The sequence below is a fragment of the Engystomops pustulosus genome, chromosome 2, assembly GCF_040894005.1.
Source record: "Engystomops pustulosus chromosome 2, aEngPut4.maternal, whole genome shotgun sequence".
Lineage (NCBI taxonomy): Eukaryota > Metazoa > Chordata > Amphibia > Anura > Leptodactylidae > Engystomops > Engystomops pustulosus.
This window is the reverse complement of record NC_092412.1, coordinates 63,736,749-63,754,510: the sequence shown is the minus strand read 5'-3', so window position 1 is coordinate 63,754,510 and position 17,762 is coordinate 63,736,749. Positions and strand designations below refer to the sequence as shown.

The 17,762-nt window shown below is 40.4% G+C and overlaps 1 protein-coding gene across 3 annotated transcripts; it reads right to left on the bottom strand.

Annotated features, from left to right (window-relative positions):
- Nucleotides 1-2,569: 2,569 nt before the first annotated feature.
- Nucleotides 2,570-16,754, bottom strand: LOC140117836 (retinol dehydrogenase 7-like). 3 transcript variants are annotated; one of them, XM_072134954.1, is made up of 6 exons: nucleotides 16,480-16,754; nucleotides 14,867-15,138; nucleotides 8,823-9,145; nucleotides 6,846-7,104; nucleotides 5,293-5,456; nucleotides 2,570-2,862 (listed from the first exon to the last, which is right to left on the bottom strand). In XM_072134954.1, coding segments are annotated over exons 2-6 (966 nt in total). In that variant the 5' UTR covers nucleotides 14,869-15,138; nucleotides 16,480-16,754; the 3' UTR covers nucleotides 2,570-2,644. The 3 variants fall into 3 exon arrangements, with proteins under 3 accessions (XP_071991055.1, XP_071991056.1, XP_071991057.1); XM_072134955.1 differs by lacking the exon at nucleotides 14,867-15,138 and having other exon boundaries at nucleotides 16,480-16,741; XM_072134956.1 differs by lacking the exons at nucleotides 14,867-15,138; nucleotides 16,480-16,754 and adding an exon at nucleotides 12,651-12,714.
- Nucleotides 16,755-17,762: the final 1,008 nt, after the last annotated feature.

Genomic DNA, 17,762 nt, shown 5'->3' with positions numbered 1-17,762 from the left:
ACAGTTGTGCCATCTTCCAATCAAAAGTAATGGGGTGTCAATTAAACCCCGGACACAGAGAGTACCTTTCTGAAGAGAGGGGGATATGCAGACCTCCCTCTCACAGTGACATCACAGCCAGGGGTTTAATGGGTTTATATGAGTGAAATGGCTAAAAAGCCTTGTTCAGTTCCTGTGGTAATGAACACCGAAGCCAGCTAGGACTCAATAGCGCATGTCTGGCCACTGCTGCCAAAATGTGAGGTGGTCGTATCCTAGGAAGCTATCTCGTTTCTAATGGAAAACATTGCTACATTTATGAGAAATTATCTTCATGCAGGAACTTTTGAACATACAATTGAAGAAATGTTTACATATGGAAAATGAATTAAATTAAATGTGAATGCGCAGATGGGAATACCCATTTAAGGGTTAAATTCTGGGACTCCGTAGAGTAAGTGCACCCCGTGTTTGGACTCCGGTGTGTGTGGTTCGTGACACACACACACACATGTACATGGATAAATATGCACACACGGCATATACGGCAGGCACATACACGCAGGTTCCATACTGCACACAAACAAACACATGCAGACACAGGAACATACATACATACAGACACATGCTTGCAACACACACACACATTGGGTCACATTTATCAAAACCAGTGCAGGCTGTACTATGTGCAGTTTGCCTGTGGAGTGTGCAGAGTGCGGCAGATTAATCAAAACTGGTGCAGGGTCTTCATTAATCTGGAGCCCCCTGCACTGCTCGGGAAGTGGCCACCATTTTATTTTAAAGATTTTATTTTTCATTTTTCAAAATGACAACAATGCACAAAAGGCAACAACATCCACCTCAGGGAAGTATAAGGCACAATCATAAAGTTAGGGTAGGCAGAACAAAGATATCAATATTGGAGAAATACATCAGTCAGTAATGCAATAACATACCCATATATTGCCTGCACAGGGGGCACCACCCTCCCCAAGGTGGAGAAAGGGGACCATTTTTTTTGTACTTTGTTCATGCTGCAGAATTACACTGAAGACAGAATTGTGGCACATGTCAGTAATAATTGCAAAGCAAACCCAGACTACTTACTAAAACGCCCCTTTAGTTGCACATTTTTCCATTTTTGTTGGAACCAGTGCAACCATAAAACAAAACTGGCAGAGACACCTTAAAAATTCATGTGCAAGCAGTTTCAGAATAATGCCGGGATTCACATTGGTGCAAGTGTCAGAACAGAAGCTAATCTGTGGCGCTGACAAATATAAATAAGGCGCACATGGTAGAACAGCCAAAAAAAATGGCCCCCAAAAACTATTTGAAATCTGGGAATAAAATCACCCCCCCCCCCGTTATCCCCATTTTGCCTTGTGCTGGCCTCCATGCTGACTCTCACTGCTGCATTCTCCTTTTTAATCACAAGACTTATGATGAAATAAAGAATTTTATCTTTCATTTTTTGTAGTGGCTTGTCTTTTTTTAAAGGTAGGTGTGCATCTCTTGTACAGCATTGACTACTCTATTTCTTTCTAAAGTCTTGCTCTATAGATTTTTAGTAACCTGGGCATAGAGTTAATTGCTTTCCTGTAAGTCATATTGAGGCACATTTACGTACAGGGTCACAAAAAGTGCATAGGGCCTGCGACACAATTTAAAAGTTAAACACCGCACTCAGTCCGAATCAGTCAGACTGCCTGGCTCAACCCCTAATTTGTGTTGCATGGAAGCCAGCGCAGCTGCACCACAAAAGGGTCTTGTGCGCCACAATAATAATAAAAATAAAAATTCTTTATTTATATAGCACCTACAGATTCTGCAGTGCTGCACAGAGCTTGCCAAATCGGTCCCTGTCCCCATGGGGCTCCCAATCTAATCAACCTACCAGTATGTTTTGGAGTGTGGGAGGAAACCGGAGGAAACCCACACAAACACAGTGTGGAGAACATACAAACTCTTTGCAGATGTTGACCTGCTTGGGACTTGAACCTAGGACTCCAGTGCCGCAAGGCAGAAGTGCTACTCACTCAGTCATCACGTTGCCCAATCCCAGCACAGACACTTATTAAATACCTGTGCAAGCCGTTTTAGCCCCGAAAAAGCTCTACAGTCTGACAAAAGTGCAGCACGCGACCCTTAGAAAATGAGCCCCATTGTCTGCAAATGTCAAAAAAGGAAGAAAAGGTCACAACCAGGAAAGAAATGTCTATACCTAGTCTAGTCCTTTCCCAGGCTATGTTTATTGATTTGGGGAGTTTTTGGTCCTCCATCATATCTTCTAATTTTATACATGTTAAAAATTTTCTTTTTACTCCCAAGTTTCTGTACATGATTTTCCACACTTTAGCTGTGTCTTCATGTACTAAAGTACTCCCACCAGGTTGTTTTGGTTTTCACTACTTTTAGAAAGAAAGCCTTGCCTTGCTTTTTCCTTTATTTTGTAACCCAAAAGAGATCCAACTTGTGTGAGTGCCGGGATCGCAAAGGGAACCAAAGTGGCGCCGGAGCAAGAAGAGTGTTTTCTTTGGTAAATAGGAGAAATAATATAAGTTGCAGTAAAGGACACCAGATACACCAGTATATAAGGACACATTTATTTAGTAAATCCCTGTGTTTAGAATACATATGATACACATAATGTGAAAGTAGATATTCAGGAAACCCTGACTGGTTTAGGAGTCATACTACTAATAATAAAGTCAGAAATTACAGTCGGCAAGTATGAAAGGGGCAGGTAAAGGAGTTTGGCGTCCCATCCAGCTGAATAACGTGTCTTGGGGTGGACAGCAGTCAGAGCATGCTCCATGGCATCTGACACCAGAGACAACTTGGTGTTGGACATTGAAAGAGACAGTTCAACATTGTAACAATCTGTGCATAGAAACATAAAAACAATTTGTCACAACAGCATATTATATTCACATCATGTGGAAAGGTCAATACAGGCAGTCTCCGGGTTGTGTACAAGATAGGTTCCATAGGTTTGTACTTAAGTTGAATTTGTATGTAAGTCGAACCTGTATATTTTATCATTTTAGTTCCAGACAATTTTTTTTGCCCTTGTGACAATTGGAATTTCTTGCTGTAATGGGGCCAAAGATTATCAATAAAGCTTCATTACAGACATATTACCACTGATCATTACAGTCTGGGACTATAGTAAAGCATTCAGAAAGCTTCACCAGAGGTCACAGTGGCCAGTGGGGTCCATCTGTAACTAGGAGTTGTCTGTTAGTCAGGTGTTCTTAAGTAGGGGACTGCCGGTACAGATAATAATGATCTAACACTGAGCTCTGTCACATCTGTGACAAAGGTTAACATTATATTATTTGCCTGAGATGTCTTTATGGATACTTATCATTTCCATATTTTGTCGCGGTTTTCATATCATGTATACATCCACATTTAACAATCTTAGAGGTTATATGCCACCTATAGTTATAACCAGAGTTTCTGATCATTTTGAAAATAATTCTTGACATGATTAGCTAGATGGAATCTGTGAGATTAGGAGTAGAGTGGGAATAGATAAACTGTGACGATACTAAAACAAGTTTCCATTTTTTTTTTATAGCAGACATGCTACTATACATATGTGCATATAGTTACATATGCATAGGTTATACACAGATTATTTCAAATACTTCTGGTGCACACAAAAAATAATACAGTTTGTGCATTAGACACAGACTTTACTGTTAACTAATAGAGGAAGAAACATTCTGGCATGAAGGAGGCAATATACTGCAATGGCTGTGGCAGATACCGACCACCACGTTAGGCTGGGTTCACACACCGTTTTTGACATACCGTATATACTCGAGTATAAGCCGACCCGAGTATAAGCCGAGGCCCCTAATTTTACCACAAAATACTGGGAAAACCTATTGACTCGAGAATAAGCCGAGGGTGGGAAATGCACTGGTCACAGCCTCCCCAGTATATAGCCAGCCAGCCCCTGCCCCAGTGTATATAGCCTGCCAGACCCTTCCCCAGTGTATATAGCCTGCCAGACTCTGCCCCAGTGTATATAGCCTGCCAGACCCTGCCGAGTTTGGGTTTTTCAGCACATTTGTTGTGCTGAAAAACTAGGCTTATACTCGAGTATATAAGGTACATTGAAAGGATAAGTCAGGCAGATTCCTGACTTGTTCTTACAACTTATGGCGCAGACATATCCCACTATATGCCTCTACTTGCCCTACTTAAGGAAACTCGATTTACAGATGATCCCTAGTTACAGACAAACCCCTCTGCCCACTGTGACCTCTGGTGAAGCTCTCTGAATGCTATACTTTACTCCCAGTTTTAATGATAATCCTTGGTCCCATTACAGCAAAAAATGTTGAAAATCCAATTGTCACTGTACTTTGCTTTTGCTTTGAGGTTCTTTTTTTGTTTTTGGTGATTGGCTTGCCTTGAACGGATTGTGAAAATGTGTGTCCTGACCTTGGGGCTACACCTTGTATTGTACCTTACGACTGTCTGCTCTAACATCCAGCTTGAACCTTTGACTGTGCCTGACTACTGCCTGCCCTGACCCTTGCCTATATCTGGATATTCTTACCCTTTGTGCATTGTCTAAGCCACCTGGACCTGCTGCCATCAGTACCCCAAATGAGAGCTACTCCGGGAGGTAGTGGCATTGTCATCCTGTTGCAGCGAATCCACAACCTCATATGAGGGTGGAGTAAAGGTTTTGTCCTTTGAAGCTTAATGATTATAGTTTTGGAGGGTAACTCTCTCATCGAAATTGCAATGTCATCTCCTGGTGTTATTTATGTAGTTCTTCAGGTGTAATCATGTGTTTGTGCTATGTTTTCATTTATAACTATTTACCTGTAATTTTTATTAATTCTTTTAATGAAAAGCTTATTTTAATCCATTGTAATACTTTGTATTACTGCCGGTACAAACAGTTTTAGACCATATCTCTACTGTAAAAGGATTATTTTAGGACATTTGTTATAGCTCTATATATATTCTAGTAATCCTACATTCTGTGTTATCAACACAAGGATCAATTTTTGAGAAAAGTTTCTTATTTGTTATAATGTCATCAATGTTATCAGTTTTTTTGTGTCAGTTATTATGACCAAATATCAGGCATGTAGACAAATATGTCTCCCAAAAACAGTTGCAAAAATATATATATATAATATATAAGTATTGTCGCTATTCTATGCAAATCTATATGCATTCAAGATCATCAAAGTAGATTTGCATAAATAATAAAGTTTTGCTTTCGGAAACAGAGATAGACAAATAAATATTTCTATAATTCCATGGGAATCCACTTACATTTTTCAAAGTACTGCTGTCCATAGCTCCTGCGGATTTCATCAGGTACTTGAGCCCACCGTTTATTGGTGCAGTCTTTCATGAGTTTAGCATCTGTTACTTGTGTTGCAAAGAAACCAGGTTCTATGATACAGACCTTCACACCAAAAGGTTTCATCTCTCGGCTATAAAAATAAATATAATTAGTTTGGATGATGACCATTTTGTTCATGCTTTTGTTATGTCTAGCTATATCTAAATGGCATCTCAAGCCTGACGATGATGGACAGCAAAGAATCCCTTTGTGAAAAAATGTTTATGGGCCCTTTTGATATTCCATAACTTATCATAGATCACCTTCACTTGGATCTCTCTAAGAATCCACCAATAGTTATCGGAAAGTCAAAGACTCCACTAGCAACATACTGGATTATGGTGCACAAGTCATTTGTAAATCATTTGTAAACTTGTGAGATAAAGGGGCACCTGGCTTTGAAAACTTGGCTAAGTGTCAGTTCAAAGTTAGACTAGACAGTCTTATACTGTAAAAGTTATATCACAGTGTCTGATGCTGATGATATATCTATTGCACTTTTGGACCTTCTTGTGTAACAGTGCTCCACAGATTAGTTGGCTTATTTTATGTGGTGTTCTATATAAGATCTATTTTGGCAAGCAGCATTGTAACTTCCCTGAAAGTCATAACATGTCTAAGAAGTGTCTACAACATTTCATGCTATTGGTGTTAAGCAAGTTGTGCACACCCAGACCCAAAAGGATGGAGGGGGGATTCATGTGCCTTCACCTCCAGTTTTCCTGCAAAATGGGGGGTATTCATTAAAGTGTTTTATCACATTTGCTGATTGGTCGGGCTATCATTGATGAGACCCACAGAGATCACTAGAATGAAGGGTCCGATGTACCCCTGTCGGACCCCTCGTCAGTTCTTGAGATAAGCGGAGCAACAGGACGTGTTTGCCCGGGCTGCCGCATTCATCTCTATGGAGCTGATGGAGATTGCCAAGTATGGCGCTCTGCAATTTCCATCAGCTCCATAGAGATGAATGGGACCCCTGAATCTCTTGATCTGTGGGGGTCTCAGAAAGTTAGGCTCTATTCTGCGGATAGGTCCTAATGGGAAAACTCCTTTAATACTGTTGCAGGGTGCGTTATTGTGGTACACAAATTTTGAGGTACATTAGATTGTAATGTTAGATTTTGGCGCAAAGGCTAATCAGCTCAAAACCACCGTACAGCAGCGGTTGATTTCCTTTATCACTTACATATTGATGCAATGCTGCAGAAGACAAATCTATGCAGGAACGTTTTAATTCCGGAGATGAATAGTTTTAGAGCTGGACACTAAAAGCCAATAATAAATGCCCCCCAATTAATCTTCCCCCAGTAATCTGTTGAATTTTCACATGTGAAAACCAATTTTTTTAAACTTCTTTAATGTTACCTTTACCATAATAACCAAACATATTACTAGAGGTACCTAGGCACATACAGTAAAAGGAAAGTCAGCAAAGCCAGAACCAAAATAAAGACAGAGTAATTAGGGAAATACTCACCGGAGGCTATCAGAGAATGACTCTACTCCGTATTTAGACATGCAGTATCCCCCTCCGCAGATGGTTAATCTACCTGCAATGCTTGCAACATTGACTACACGTCCACGAGCTTTTCGAATCAAAGGCAGCATTTTAAGAGTGACATCAACAACACCCAACAGATTCACATTGAGAATTTTGTAAAAGTCTTCTTTAGTCAACCATTCATTTGGGGCAGTTGGCACAGAGATACCTGCATTATTCACTACACCCCAGAGACCTGGTAAAAGAAAGCAGAAACTGGCTATTCCAGAAGCTTACCCTTTGTTGGCATGGCAAACTAAAGTTTTTAATTAAATGAAAAAAAACACATTATCAGCAGGAATTTATCATTATACTCCACTGCCCTGAAAAATCTCTCACCTACTCAGGGGTAACCTTTCCTAAGAACAATGAAGATTCTCCTATTTTTGGTGCTCTCTCCCTAATGGAGAATGGCTGTGAAAGCAGAGCAAACTCTGAGTTCAGCCTGGCTGTAGAAAGGGGGTCAGTAGACCCCTATTCTCGAGATGCGCACCTATGTGTTGGGACCCTTATCTATTATGTATTTATGCCATATCCTGTGGATTTTTCATAAATATTAAAGATGAGAATATCCCTTTAACTGTCTATCCATGACTAGATTTGGCGCATCTAGGTAGTTTTGTTTTTAATTCTAGCCAAATTGTTAACAAATAGTGGATACAAATGGGGAATCTTAAGGAAAGATATACAATTCTCCACCCTGTGAAATCCACTCAGACTAAAAAAAAAACCAGAGCAAAATCTACAGATGTCTGAAAATTAATTTGAACAGATATTGAAGACGTGTAGGCACAGTGAACCTTGAGTGCTTGTCTTTGCTTATGTATCGAAAACACTGGTGTAGAAGCCCTGAAGTAATCACGAGTACCTGGGGGGCACGGTTGGTGGGGAGTGTGGTCCAGTGCGTGGCCACGTGAAGAGTCATTGTGCTTATTGCTACGCCAGGTAGGACTTGGCATAGAAATAAACGCTGAGCAGACACCCCCCGCCTAAGCAGCCTAAAGCCCCTTCTACACTGGCGTTTTTCACGCGCAGAACTTGCATTGCACTCTGTCCCATTGTATTCAATGGGTCTTTCTTCACTAGCGTTGTTTTTCACGCGCGTGCTTGCGTTCGTTTTTCACGCCCCATTCAAGTCTATGGAGATGCATCAAGAACGCATTGCATTCGCAATCATTGCAAGTGCAATGCGAGTGCAATGCGTTTTAAACGTAAGGGTTGCTAGGTGACCAGAATAACAGTATTTCCCCTGCTCGCGAACGATCATTTAATTAAAAAAACACATTGCAGATGTATTTAAACATCTGCAATTTGTTCTTCACACACATATATATTGTTCTTCACATGCTATTTTGTTCGCACCGTTCCGCGCGTATCTCCCGACAAGTAAGCAGATGTGCCGAACATCTGTAATCTATTCTTCACTGTGTTCTTTACTGTGTTTTTCTCTTAAATGATCCTGTGTTCACTGTGTTCACTGTTTTTATTCTATTCTTCACTGTTCTTCACATCTGCTAACTTGTCGGGAGATAATATACACGGGGAACAGTGAAGAATAGATCGCAGATGTTTGCAACTTATCAGAAGACATTATTTTTCAATTAAATAACCCATTTTAATCCAAAACCATGGTCCCTTTGAAAAATGCTCGATTCTCCCATTGACTTGCGCGTGAAAAATGCGCCGAAAACGCAAAAAAAACGCTAACAACACGCGCGTGAAAAACGCAAAAACGCTAATTACTCCAAGGAAAAATGGAACAAAAACGCAGCCAAAAACGTCAGTTTTTCACGCATTGCACCCTGACGTGAAACGCAACGCTAGTGTGGAAGAGGCCTAAGGGCTGGTTGGCCCATCATACAGTGGCGCCGGTGTATGATAAATGACCACCGCAATGTGTAAGATATAGCATACCTTTATCTCCTACAATTGAAGAAACCCATGCAGCTGCAGCATTCACACTCTGGCTGTCAGTAACATCAAGGATGACAGTCTTTAGCCTACTAGATGTCTCCTTCTTTAAGTTTTCAGCTCCTTTCTCTGTAAGACATGCTGCAAGCACATTAATTCCACGTTTGTCGAGCTGCTTGGCTGCTAAATTTCCAAATCCAGAGTCACATCCTGTGATCAGCACGTATTTATCTAAGAGATTTGGAAGAATCAGACGTCTCTGGTTCCACCTAAAGAGGTAGATTAATGCTAAGACCACAAGAATTAGAATCCACATGGCACCGTTCCTGGAAAGAATATACAAGAAACAGCTTAAAAATAAGCAAAAATATAGTACAAAATGGTACAGATGGTTTTCTTTTAAAGGTTCTCACCATGGAAAGGAGGGATGTTGGCTTCTTGAGGAAAGGGGGGTTGTTTTTTTAACATTTACAACTTGTAAGAAAATGTTTTTGCTCATGATGCAACACAATAATAATAAAAAAATGACCTAAAAGATATACTTTGCCACTTAGCTAGATACACACTTTAAAAGTGTTTCACCAGGAAAAGAGTGAAGAAATCAGGCGATACCTTTTTGAGGTTAATTAGTATATTTGATGGTGAGCTTTGGAGAATACTAGTTCTCTTCAGCAGACATGATGTTATGCATGAAACAGAAAATTCCCAGCATGTTATACACACCAGGCAGTGATCATCAAAGGATTTAAATTTTTTTTTTAACACAACAGATTGCTAAATACAATCAGACCTTAGCTGAACAGATACGGTTGTAGCGTATGTCTGAATTTCTACAGTTGGGCTACCGACCAAAAGTGACAATCAAATACTGTATATACTCGAGTATAAGCCGACCCGAGTATAAGCCGAGACCCCTAATTTCAACACAAAAAACTGGGAAAACCTATTGACTCGAGTATAAGCTGAGGGTGGGAAATGCATTGGTTACAGCCTCCCAGTATATAGTCTGCCAGCCCCTGTAGCATTCAGCCTGCCCAACCCCTGTAGCATACAGCCTGCCCAGCCCCTGTAGTAGGAAAAAAAATAACACTGTACTCATCTTTCCGACGTCCCCCATAGGTCCTCTTCTGTCTCAGACAGAAGAGGACCTATGGGTGACGTCAGAAAGGTGAGTTTTGTCTTTATGTTTTTAGTTGACTCGAGTATAAGCCGAGTTAGGGTTTTTGAGCACAAATTTTGTGCTGAAAAACTAGGCTTATACTCAAGTATATAAGGTAAGTAAAGCAGCAGCCATCAATAGAGACCATTTACTTACATATAAGGAGACCCAACAGGAGGCCCGAGTACTCCTAGTAGTCACCTAAAGCCCACAACTAAAGATCCTACGTCATATTGCGAAGGAACTCCATCCGATTCTGTATAAAGATACAAGACTAACAGAAATATTTCCAGTCTCTCCTCTCCTTCCAGCAACCACCAAACCTTAAACGACTTGTTGTCTGAAGACCCCCATCAGAAAATGGTACCTCACCCTGCCTGCAAAACAGGTGTCAGCAAATTCCCACGGGTGACCATGTACCTGTACCACAATCACAGCAGGTACATAATATTAAGGGGATGTTTTCCTGCTGGTCTTCCAGTGTGGTATACCTTATTATGTGTGAACAGTGTCCAAACACAGGACTTTATGTTTGGGAATCATGACAGAGACACCATCAGCACATGAACTCGCACCGATCTGACATTATAAATAAAAGGAAAGATCTCCCAGTAGCTGCACATTTCTCCACACAATGGAAGACTTGTGGATTACTATTTTAATGGAACAGTTCAAGACACAGAGGGAAAGAAAAGAATGGGAACCGGGCTGGCACCAGCACTGGGCATACCTGGGAAAGTGCCAGGGCCCAGAGCTTCTGGGGGGGCACATAAGGCTGCACATAAGAAATCTATGGGGGTGAAGGGGGCTTTATATAAAATAACCATGAGGAGGCTTATTGGTATGATGAACCAGGGTATATTTTAGGGAACTGTTTTAGTTTCTGAACTTTTGATGCCGCCTCATGAGTTCACTGCAAAGGGGCCCACTGAGGCTCTATCGCCCAGGGGCCTACTGAAAGCTGAAGCCTACCCTGAATGGGAGTATAAATTAATGCAGAGATTCAACACCTTACAAAGTGGTCTTAACATCACCGGTTTAGTCTGTTTATTGCCATTCGGTCATAAATAAGATGTTACTGTATTTATCAATCTGTTGTGTTAAAGTTTTATATCCTCTGATGATCACTGCCTAATGTGAATAAAATGCTGTGAATTTTCAGTTTCATGCATAACATCATGTCTGACGAATAGAAATATTATTCTCGAAGGCTCACCATCAAATATACTCAGCTTCAAAAAGGTATTGCCTGATTTCTTCTGCTCTCCATGGCTAACACGGTACAAATCTATACTACTTGCACCATGAAACATAGTACAAAGTGCACCTTTAAAAGAAAACATCATGAAATGAATTCACATTGCACAAATTAACTTGTTGTTACATGCTGCATTCTTTACAACAACATTACAGGTTTTATGTAGGCTGGAAGGATTGCATACTCTTGTTTCTTTTTACAGACTTTAGTAAAGCTTATTGCAAAAGTCCTCAACCCTAAACCCCTCTCCCAATTAAAATGTTTTATTTAGAACAATACCTATATTGTCCATAAATAAAATGTATTATTAAAATACTAATATTCACTCTCATTTTGCCCCTATTCAGGGTATCTTAGCCTACCCGGGCAATATGAATATCTACAGGAACACAACGGTGGGGGCTGAGAGTTGAGGAGTCTGCAGCTCAGACTAGTCACATGTTTTTTTTAAATGCAGCCAAACCCTGGGACTACACAGAGGATTCTGTCAGGGTGCAAGGTAAGTTATAACACACTATTCCATTATATTGCAAATGCTTAGAAAAGGCAGAAAGGCATATTTGAAATGCAGCTGTAATAAGCTTCAGCAACCTGTCTTTAGTGAAAATGAAATCCCTGGCGGCACTAGCGGCATTCATCATGGATTAGAGAAAAAGGAGGAGCTGAGTGTCATACAGAGGTTTAGCTTAAAATGTCATTGATCCAAAGTATAATAAGCAAGCTGGTATAAAGTTATACAAAAGTAAATGCAATAAAATTGCCATCCGCTATGAGCCATAAATAAGGTGCATGTAGTCAAGTTTTTGGGTTTTATGACATAAATGCATTTGGTCCAAAGTGCATCCTAACTGTAGTTTGTATGTGTCTCTGAGGTGAGAGCAGGAAACCAAACATCTGTAACTCAGTCCTCCATTTTTCTCCATAGAGCTTTTATTTGGATGTGTCTAAAAATGAATTAGGCCTCATGTCTGTGACTGTATACAATATGTGGGTTGCAAACAATGGGCTTTGTGCCTTTGTTTACGGGTAAGAATAGCGATCGCTCTATAATTTGGGATGCAGTCACCTGGCACGTGCATGGAGCATGCACCATGCTTCACTGCACCGTGACCATGCACAATGAACCACAATGGGGACAGGAAAGCAGCCAAATTTGTGGAGAAAAAAGCTTTTTGATAATTAGATAAATTAAAAAGTTTTACTTATACTAATGATTTACTCAACATTTGTTAAAAGTTCTGTGACCATTTTCATTTACACTGTCTCTTAAATGTACATTTCCTCTATTTCTTTCATGTACACTATTACATCTTAGACTACATTAGGCCATTTAAAGCAGTGGTATGTGAGAAATCCACTTTGTCTCTGAATGATGTACTAAGTGCTGAATAGAAGGAAAAGTCTCTGTACTTACACAGTCCTTCCACGGCCATGGAGAATTCAAGAGATCTTTCTACTTCCCTGAAAATGCCAGGACATGCTTTAAGCCAGCAATGTTGGCGGCATGTCAATTTACACTGAAACTTCCTGTACTACATTGTGTAGGGAAAAAGTGTCAAATAGAGATTTGAACAGTACAGGCAGATATGAACCCAGATTAAACGTTATGCCATCATAAGAAATACTGACGCGGTTTTGTTTTAGGGTACATCATGACTTTAAATCTATACCTACGTATATCGTAGCCATAAAATGAATGTCCCTCCTTTAGAGTTTATATGATATTATGTTCAACTTTCTGAGCAGATTTAGTCTATGAAATATCTTTTTCTCGTTCTAACATTGGGGAACGCAGCCGTTAGGAGGCTGGCCACAGCCCATGGTCATACTCGCCCCTTTCAGGTCACCACTTACTCGGCCCGGGTGGTACTCTGCCCATACTTTCTCTAAATTTTATCATATTCAATCCCTGGCATCTACCGATGCTAGCCTTAGATGTAAAGCGCTCCAGACAGCTGTGTTGTGCGCATTTTAACTGACTGACCTGGGGAAGTACAAGAAATTGGGATTTTAGCACTTATCATAAAATCATAAAAACATTGGGGGGCACAGATCCCAAAATCTGTTTTATGTTGTGTCCTTTTCTGGGCATGTAATAAAAGGAAATCAATGTGCCTACATCAGTGCCATCTTCTGTCCATAAATTATGGCTGAGGATGCGCTGATGAGTGTGATTGTGGTCCTTGTAGGTTACATTTGGTCCTTAATAGTCTGAAAACTGCGTTATCCCTATCCTTGCTTTCTTATTTGATTTACATCTGTCTGTCTCCTGTTAATTTTGCTCTGGGTTGCAAACATTTTAAAGTGGTATTGTGGTCTGGACATTCACATGTAAAGGAGTACTCCAGGAATTATCATAAAAATGCTTTTGACATACAATACAATGGAGAATTAAAATGCTACTGGCCCTTTAATCAGTGCGTTAATTTCCTCCACGCGGAGCAGACACAGGACAGAAGATGGCCGCTGGTCACATGTCCACATCACATGTCCTGCACCTGCCTGGGCAGGTCATGTGATCAACAGTGTTGTGGTGAAGTGTAGTTATGGCAGTTACACATCATTATTATGGTAACAGAGCAGGAGAGTCTGTTACATCATCACTGGGAGCAGAGTGTAAGATGGAGGAGGACTAACTGAGAACTAAAGGATCTTGGGAGTTGTAGTTTCCAGTGGTGGCCATCTTGGTGATAACTCTGCATACTTTAGAGAGGCTATAAAATTTTGTCAATCGTAAAATCAAACTATTTAAGCTCCATTTTGTGACGAATAACATCGAGATTTGTTATATTTATTTATTTCTAGCATTTTGTATCAGACGTTCATATTCTCAGAAAACCCCTTTAATTAATATGCAATATATATATACATTTTTCAAATGGATGTTATTAAAAACTGTGTTCCCATGTGAAGATAATTTCCCATAAATGTAGTCATGTTGTCCCTTAGAAATAAGATTGTTGTCCTTGGATACAACCACCTCTACTGGAGGGACTACACACCAAAAAAAATCATTTTTGCATATAAAATGGCCAGGAGTTACTGCATGTCCTCCATGTTACTGAATGTTGTAATGAATGCTGAATCCAGGTGGTCAGGTGCCTCGATAGTACATGTATGGACACCACTGCTAGAGTGCAAGGGTGGTCATATCCAAGGACAGCTATCTTGTTCCGAAGGGACTACAGGCATTCACACAGGTAGATATTTTTGGGTATTAGCAAATTAATATTATTGTTTGTATAATAAAAAGTAACACAAATTTCCAATATACTTTCTGTTTCAATTCCTCATGCTGTTCTAGATCTCTGCGTCTATAGGAAGCTTCTATGTTTACTTCCAGTGGACACAAATCTGACCATGGTCACACAGGTGCACGGCTCGTTATAACACACAGAGCTGATTATTCTCTGTGATAGTAACGAGCCATGCACCTGTGTGACCATGGCGAGATTTATGTCCACTGAAAGTAAACATAGAAGCTTTCTATAGAAGGACAGCAAGCAGAGATCTAAAAAAACTGTGAGGAATTGATTGTATAACTTTGTATAACAAGCAATAGCATAAATTAGCCGTAACGGGAATACCCCTTTAAGTTAGCTAAGATGGACAGAATCTTCCTCCACTCACATTTCTCCCCTGCTGGTCTGAATTATATAGGTGTCAGGGAATTACTCCAAACATCTTCTGGACTGTGGATCTCATGAAATATTTGCCTGCCATTTCCCATGCACTTGCTATAAATCTTCTTTGGAGAAAGCTGCTGTTTATCTTGACTTCTGTATCTTGGATTCCTTGGCCCTTTGTCTGTTTTATGTTTTGCCTATTTATTTGTTGCCTACTCTTCCATGTCTGTATTGTCCAGTCCATGGTCCACATTTTGTAAAAACTGTGCAGTTCTCCTGTGAAGTGTGCAGGTGCACCAGATTCATGAATGATGGCACACTTTTTTCATCAATCTGCCTCCCCTGCACTGCTCTGGCAACTTCTTTTTGGTGCACCTTTAAAATAGAGTGTGAAACACAATTCTGTTTGACACTGCATGATAAATGTGGTGCACGGTCCGACTGTGCACCGGAATGCCACTTTCAGTGCAGAACTTTGTATTGGGTCGGGTGTAGTGCAGACAAATGTGTCGTGGAACATGAATGTGCAAAGTTATATTAAAAAAAATCTAGCACAGGGGCTTTGTCTCTGTCTGAATTTTAGTGCAAGAAGGATACATTGACCAGTTGTCACCTACCACTTAGGTTTGGCTGGGAAATTAGGTAGGGGCAGATGGATGTGTAGCCTTATGGCTCACTGTCCTTGTCTGTCCTCCAGTCCATCAAAGCCATTCCCTAACTGCATACCAGTGTCCTTTATATCTTAAAAAGATACTTTTGGCAATGTCAACTCATATGACATAACAGGAAATAATACCTCAGGACATGGTGACTCAAAAATGCATTTTACTAATGAAATAGTTTTTATGTGTGCCAAAGTAGTGTTGTGGAAAATGATAATGTTTGGTATAGCCCGTATTGTATTTATTCATATATTACAGTTCTTTTCATTTCATCTCCAGAAAATATTGGTCTCATGTATTCTAGTATTGTTTAGCCCAGTTGGGATTTTGTAGCTTCTTTTACAATTGTTGCTGACCTCACCTTTCTTTTGCATGGATGCCAGTGGCTTTTGTATCATGCAGGGCATTTAAACAATAGGGCAAAAAGTGTGATTCTCGGGCTTGTAGATTACTTGCAGCCTTGGGAAAGGCTGTAACTCCAGGAGGCAGATGTAAAAAAACAATTGTCTTTCTGCACTAAAATACACGTTACTATGTTGAGAAAAGTAATTATAAAATTTGCCAGCCTCTAATTAGAATTTAAGGGGTGGAAATTCAACATGGAGACTTTCAGTGGAACAGACATAACATTTTTCTATGGTCTGTATTCTGACTTCATGATGCTCCTATTGTATGTTTAAACACTTGATGGAAACACTTTAATGTAAATATAAATATGAATTCTTGAAATTTGGCATTAATATTGAATATACTGTAAACGCAAGACTTTGAGAGAATAAAAGCTATATGTAGCTAAATGTACTTAAAGTTCAGATCTATTCTTAGAAATACATAAGTTACTGGACTGCACTGAGCTTCTTATGAAGTATTCTACTGCTTGCTCTAAGAATTAAACAATAAGCTTAATCACAGTTAGCAATGCTGAGAATTTTTCGGAACCATTTCCTTACTTTACCTCTCAACAGACAGCCGAGGAGGAGAATTGAAGTGAAGCTTTACTCAATGAGCAGGAAATGTGCCACATGATAAGGGACAAATGTCACAGGCTGTGTTTGGGATCCCTGGACTTTATGACTTTTATCAGATCCCCCTCCTTCTGTGTAAAATGAAAAGGTAGGGGACAAAAGTCAGGATAAACAATGTAAGACTGGAGCACTGTGTAGCTTGGTTATGGAGTAACCACTCCTCCCCAGTGCACAGGATGGGTGAGAGACTAAGAGGCGTACACGACAGGCATACAGGAAGGGGCACACAGATATTCAGACATGGAGGGAGTGCACATATGGTAGTGCAACACTGCAATCTGTCCGATCCTACAAAATTGTACTATTTTACTATATTCAGTTCCGGGACTGAAATAGTGAAATAATAAATTATGTAATATTTATATAATAGAAGAGTCAGAATTCTGAAGCTGGAACTCTGATTTCTGCCATGGCTGTGCCAACTGACACACATGAGACCTGTCTTTTCACCTTCCACATATCTTTTTTAAATTTTCAGTTTACAGATCTACATGGAGGCTTGTTATCTGCTGGACAAAGTTAACTGGCAGAGGGCATGTCAGAGGTGCCTGACTTGCTGAAGCTGGTATGTGAGGCTCAGCATGAGAGTAGCAAAGGAGTTGACTGTCTGTATTTTGTTCATGTGAATTTTAGTGATGGTAGTGGGGAGGCCTGTGATGTTATGTGACAGCCAGGGATCACACATAAAGACAAGAATGTAGATCAACTTACAGTTCCTTTATTCCTAAATTTCATCACAGCAACAATAACAGGAGGAGGCAGAGGTCCTATCTGCTGAGGTCCGAGATAGCTGGCTGGATGCAGTCTTTGGATGCAAAGGGTTCTCAAATGCCATATTCAGGAACTTGGGGCTAGAGATGATGGAAGCTGCATTGGCAGCAAAATTGTATGTAGCCAGAGCTGCAGCCGGGATGATGGGTTTGGATTACCCTCAGATGGGACAGCAGAAGCAGGCTGCTGTCTGCAGGTTGTGTGTCCTTTAGCAAGGACTCTCAAAATGATCATAGAAGTCTTCAGAACTTCCAGCCAGAAGGGTATAACTCCTCTGAGTGGAGTTTCCAGGCATCCACCAATAGCAAACCTCAAGGCAAATCAGTACTGAGATTAATCACTTCCAGACGTGTGACGTAATAGCGTGTCACACGTTTGCTGCGGGTGCATAGAGAGAGCTCACAGGCTGAGCCCTCTCTATTGCCGGTAAGTCTTTGCTGCA

Coding starts and splice junctions, on each gene's coding strand:
- LOC140117836 (XM_072134954.1), bottom strand. Junction 7,105..8,822: donor TTCAATTGTAGGAGATAAAG/GTATGCTATATC, acceptor TTCTTTTACCAG/GTCTCTGGGGTGTAGTGAAT. Junction 5,457..6,845: donor TCATTCTCTGATAGCCTCCG/GTGAGTATTTCC, acceptor TTATTTTTATAG/CCGAGAGATGAAACCTTTTG.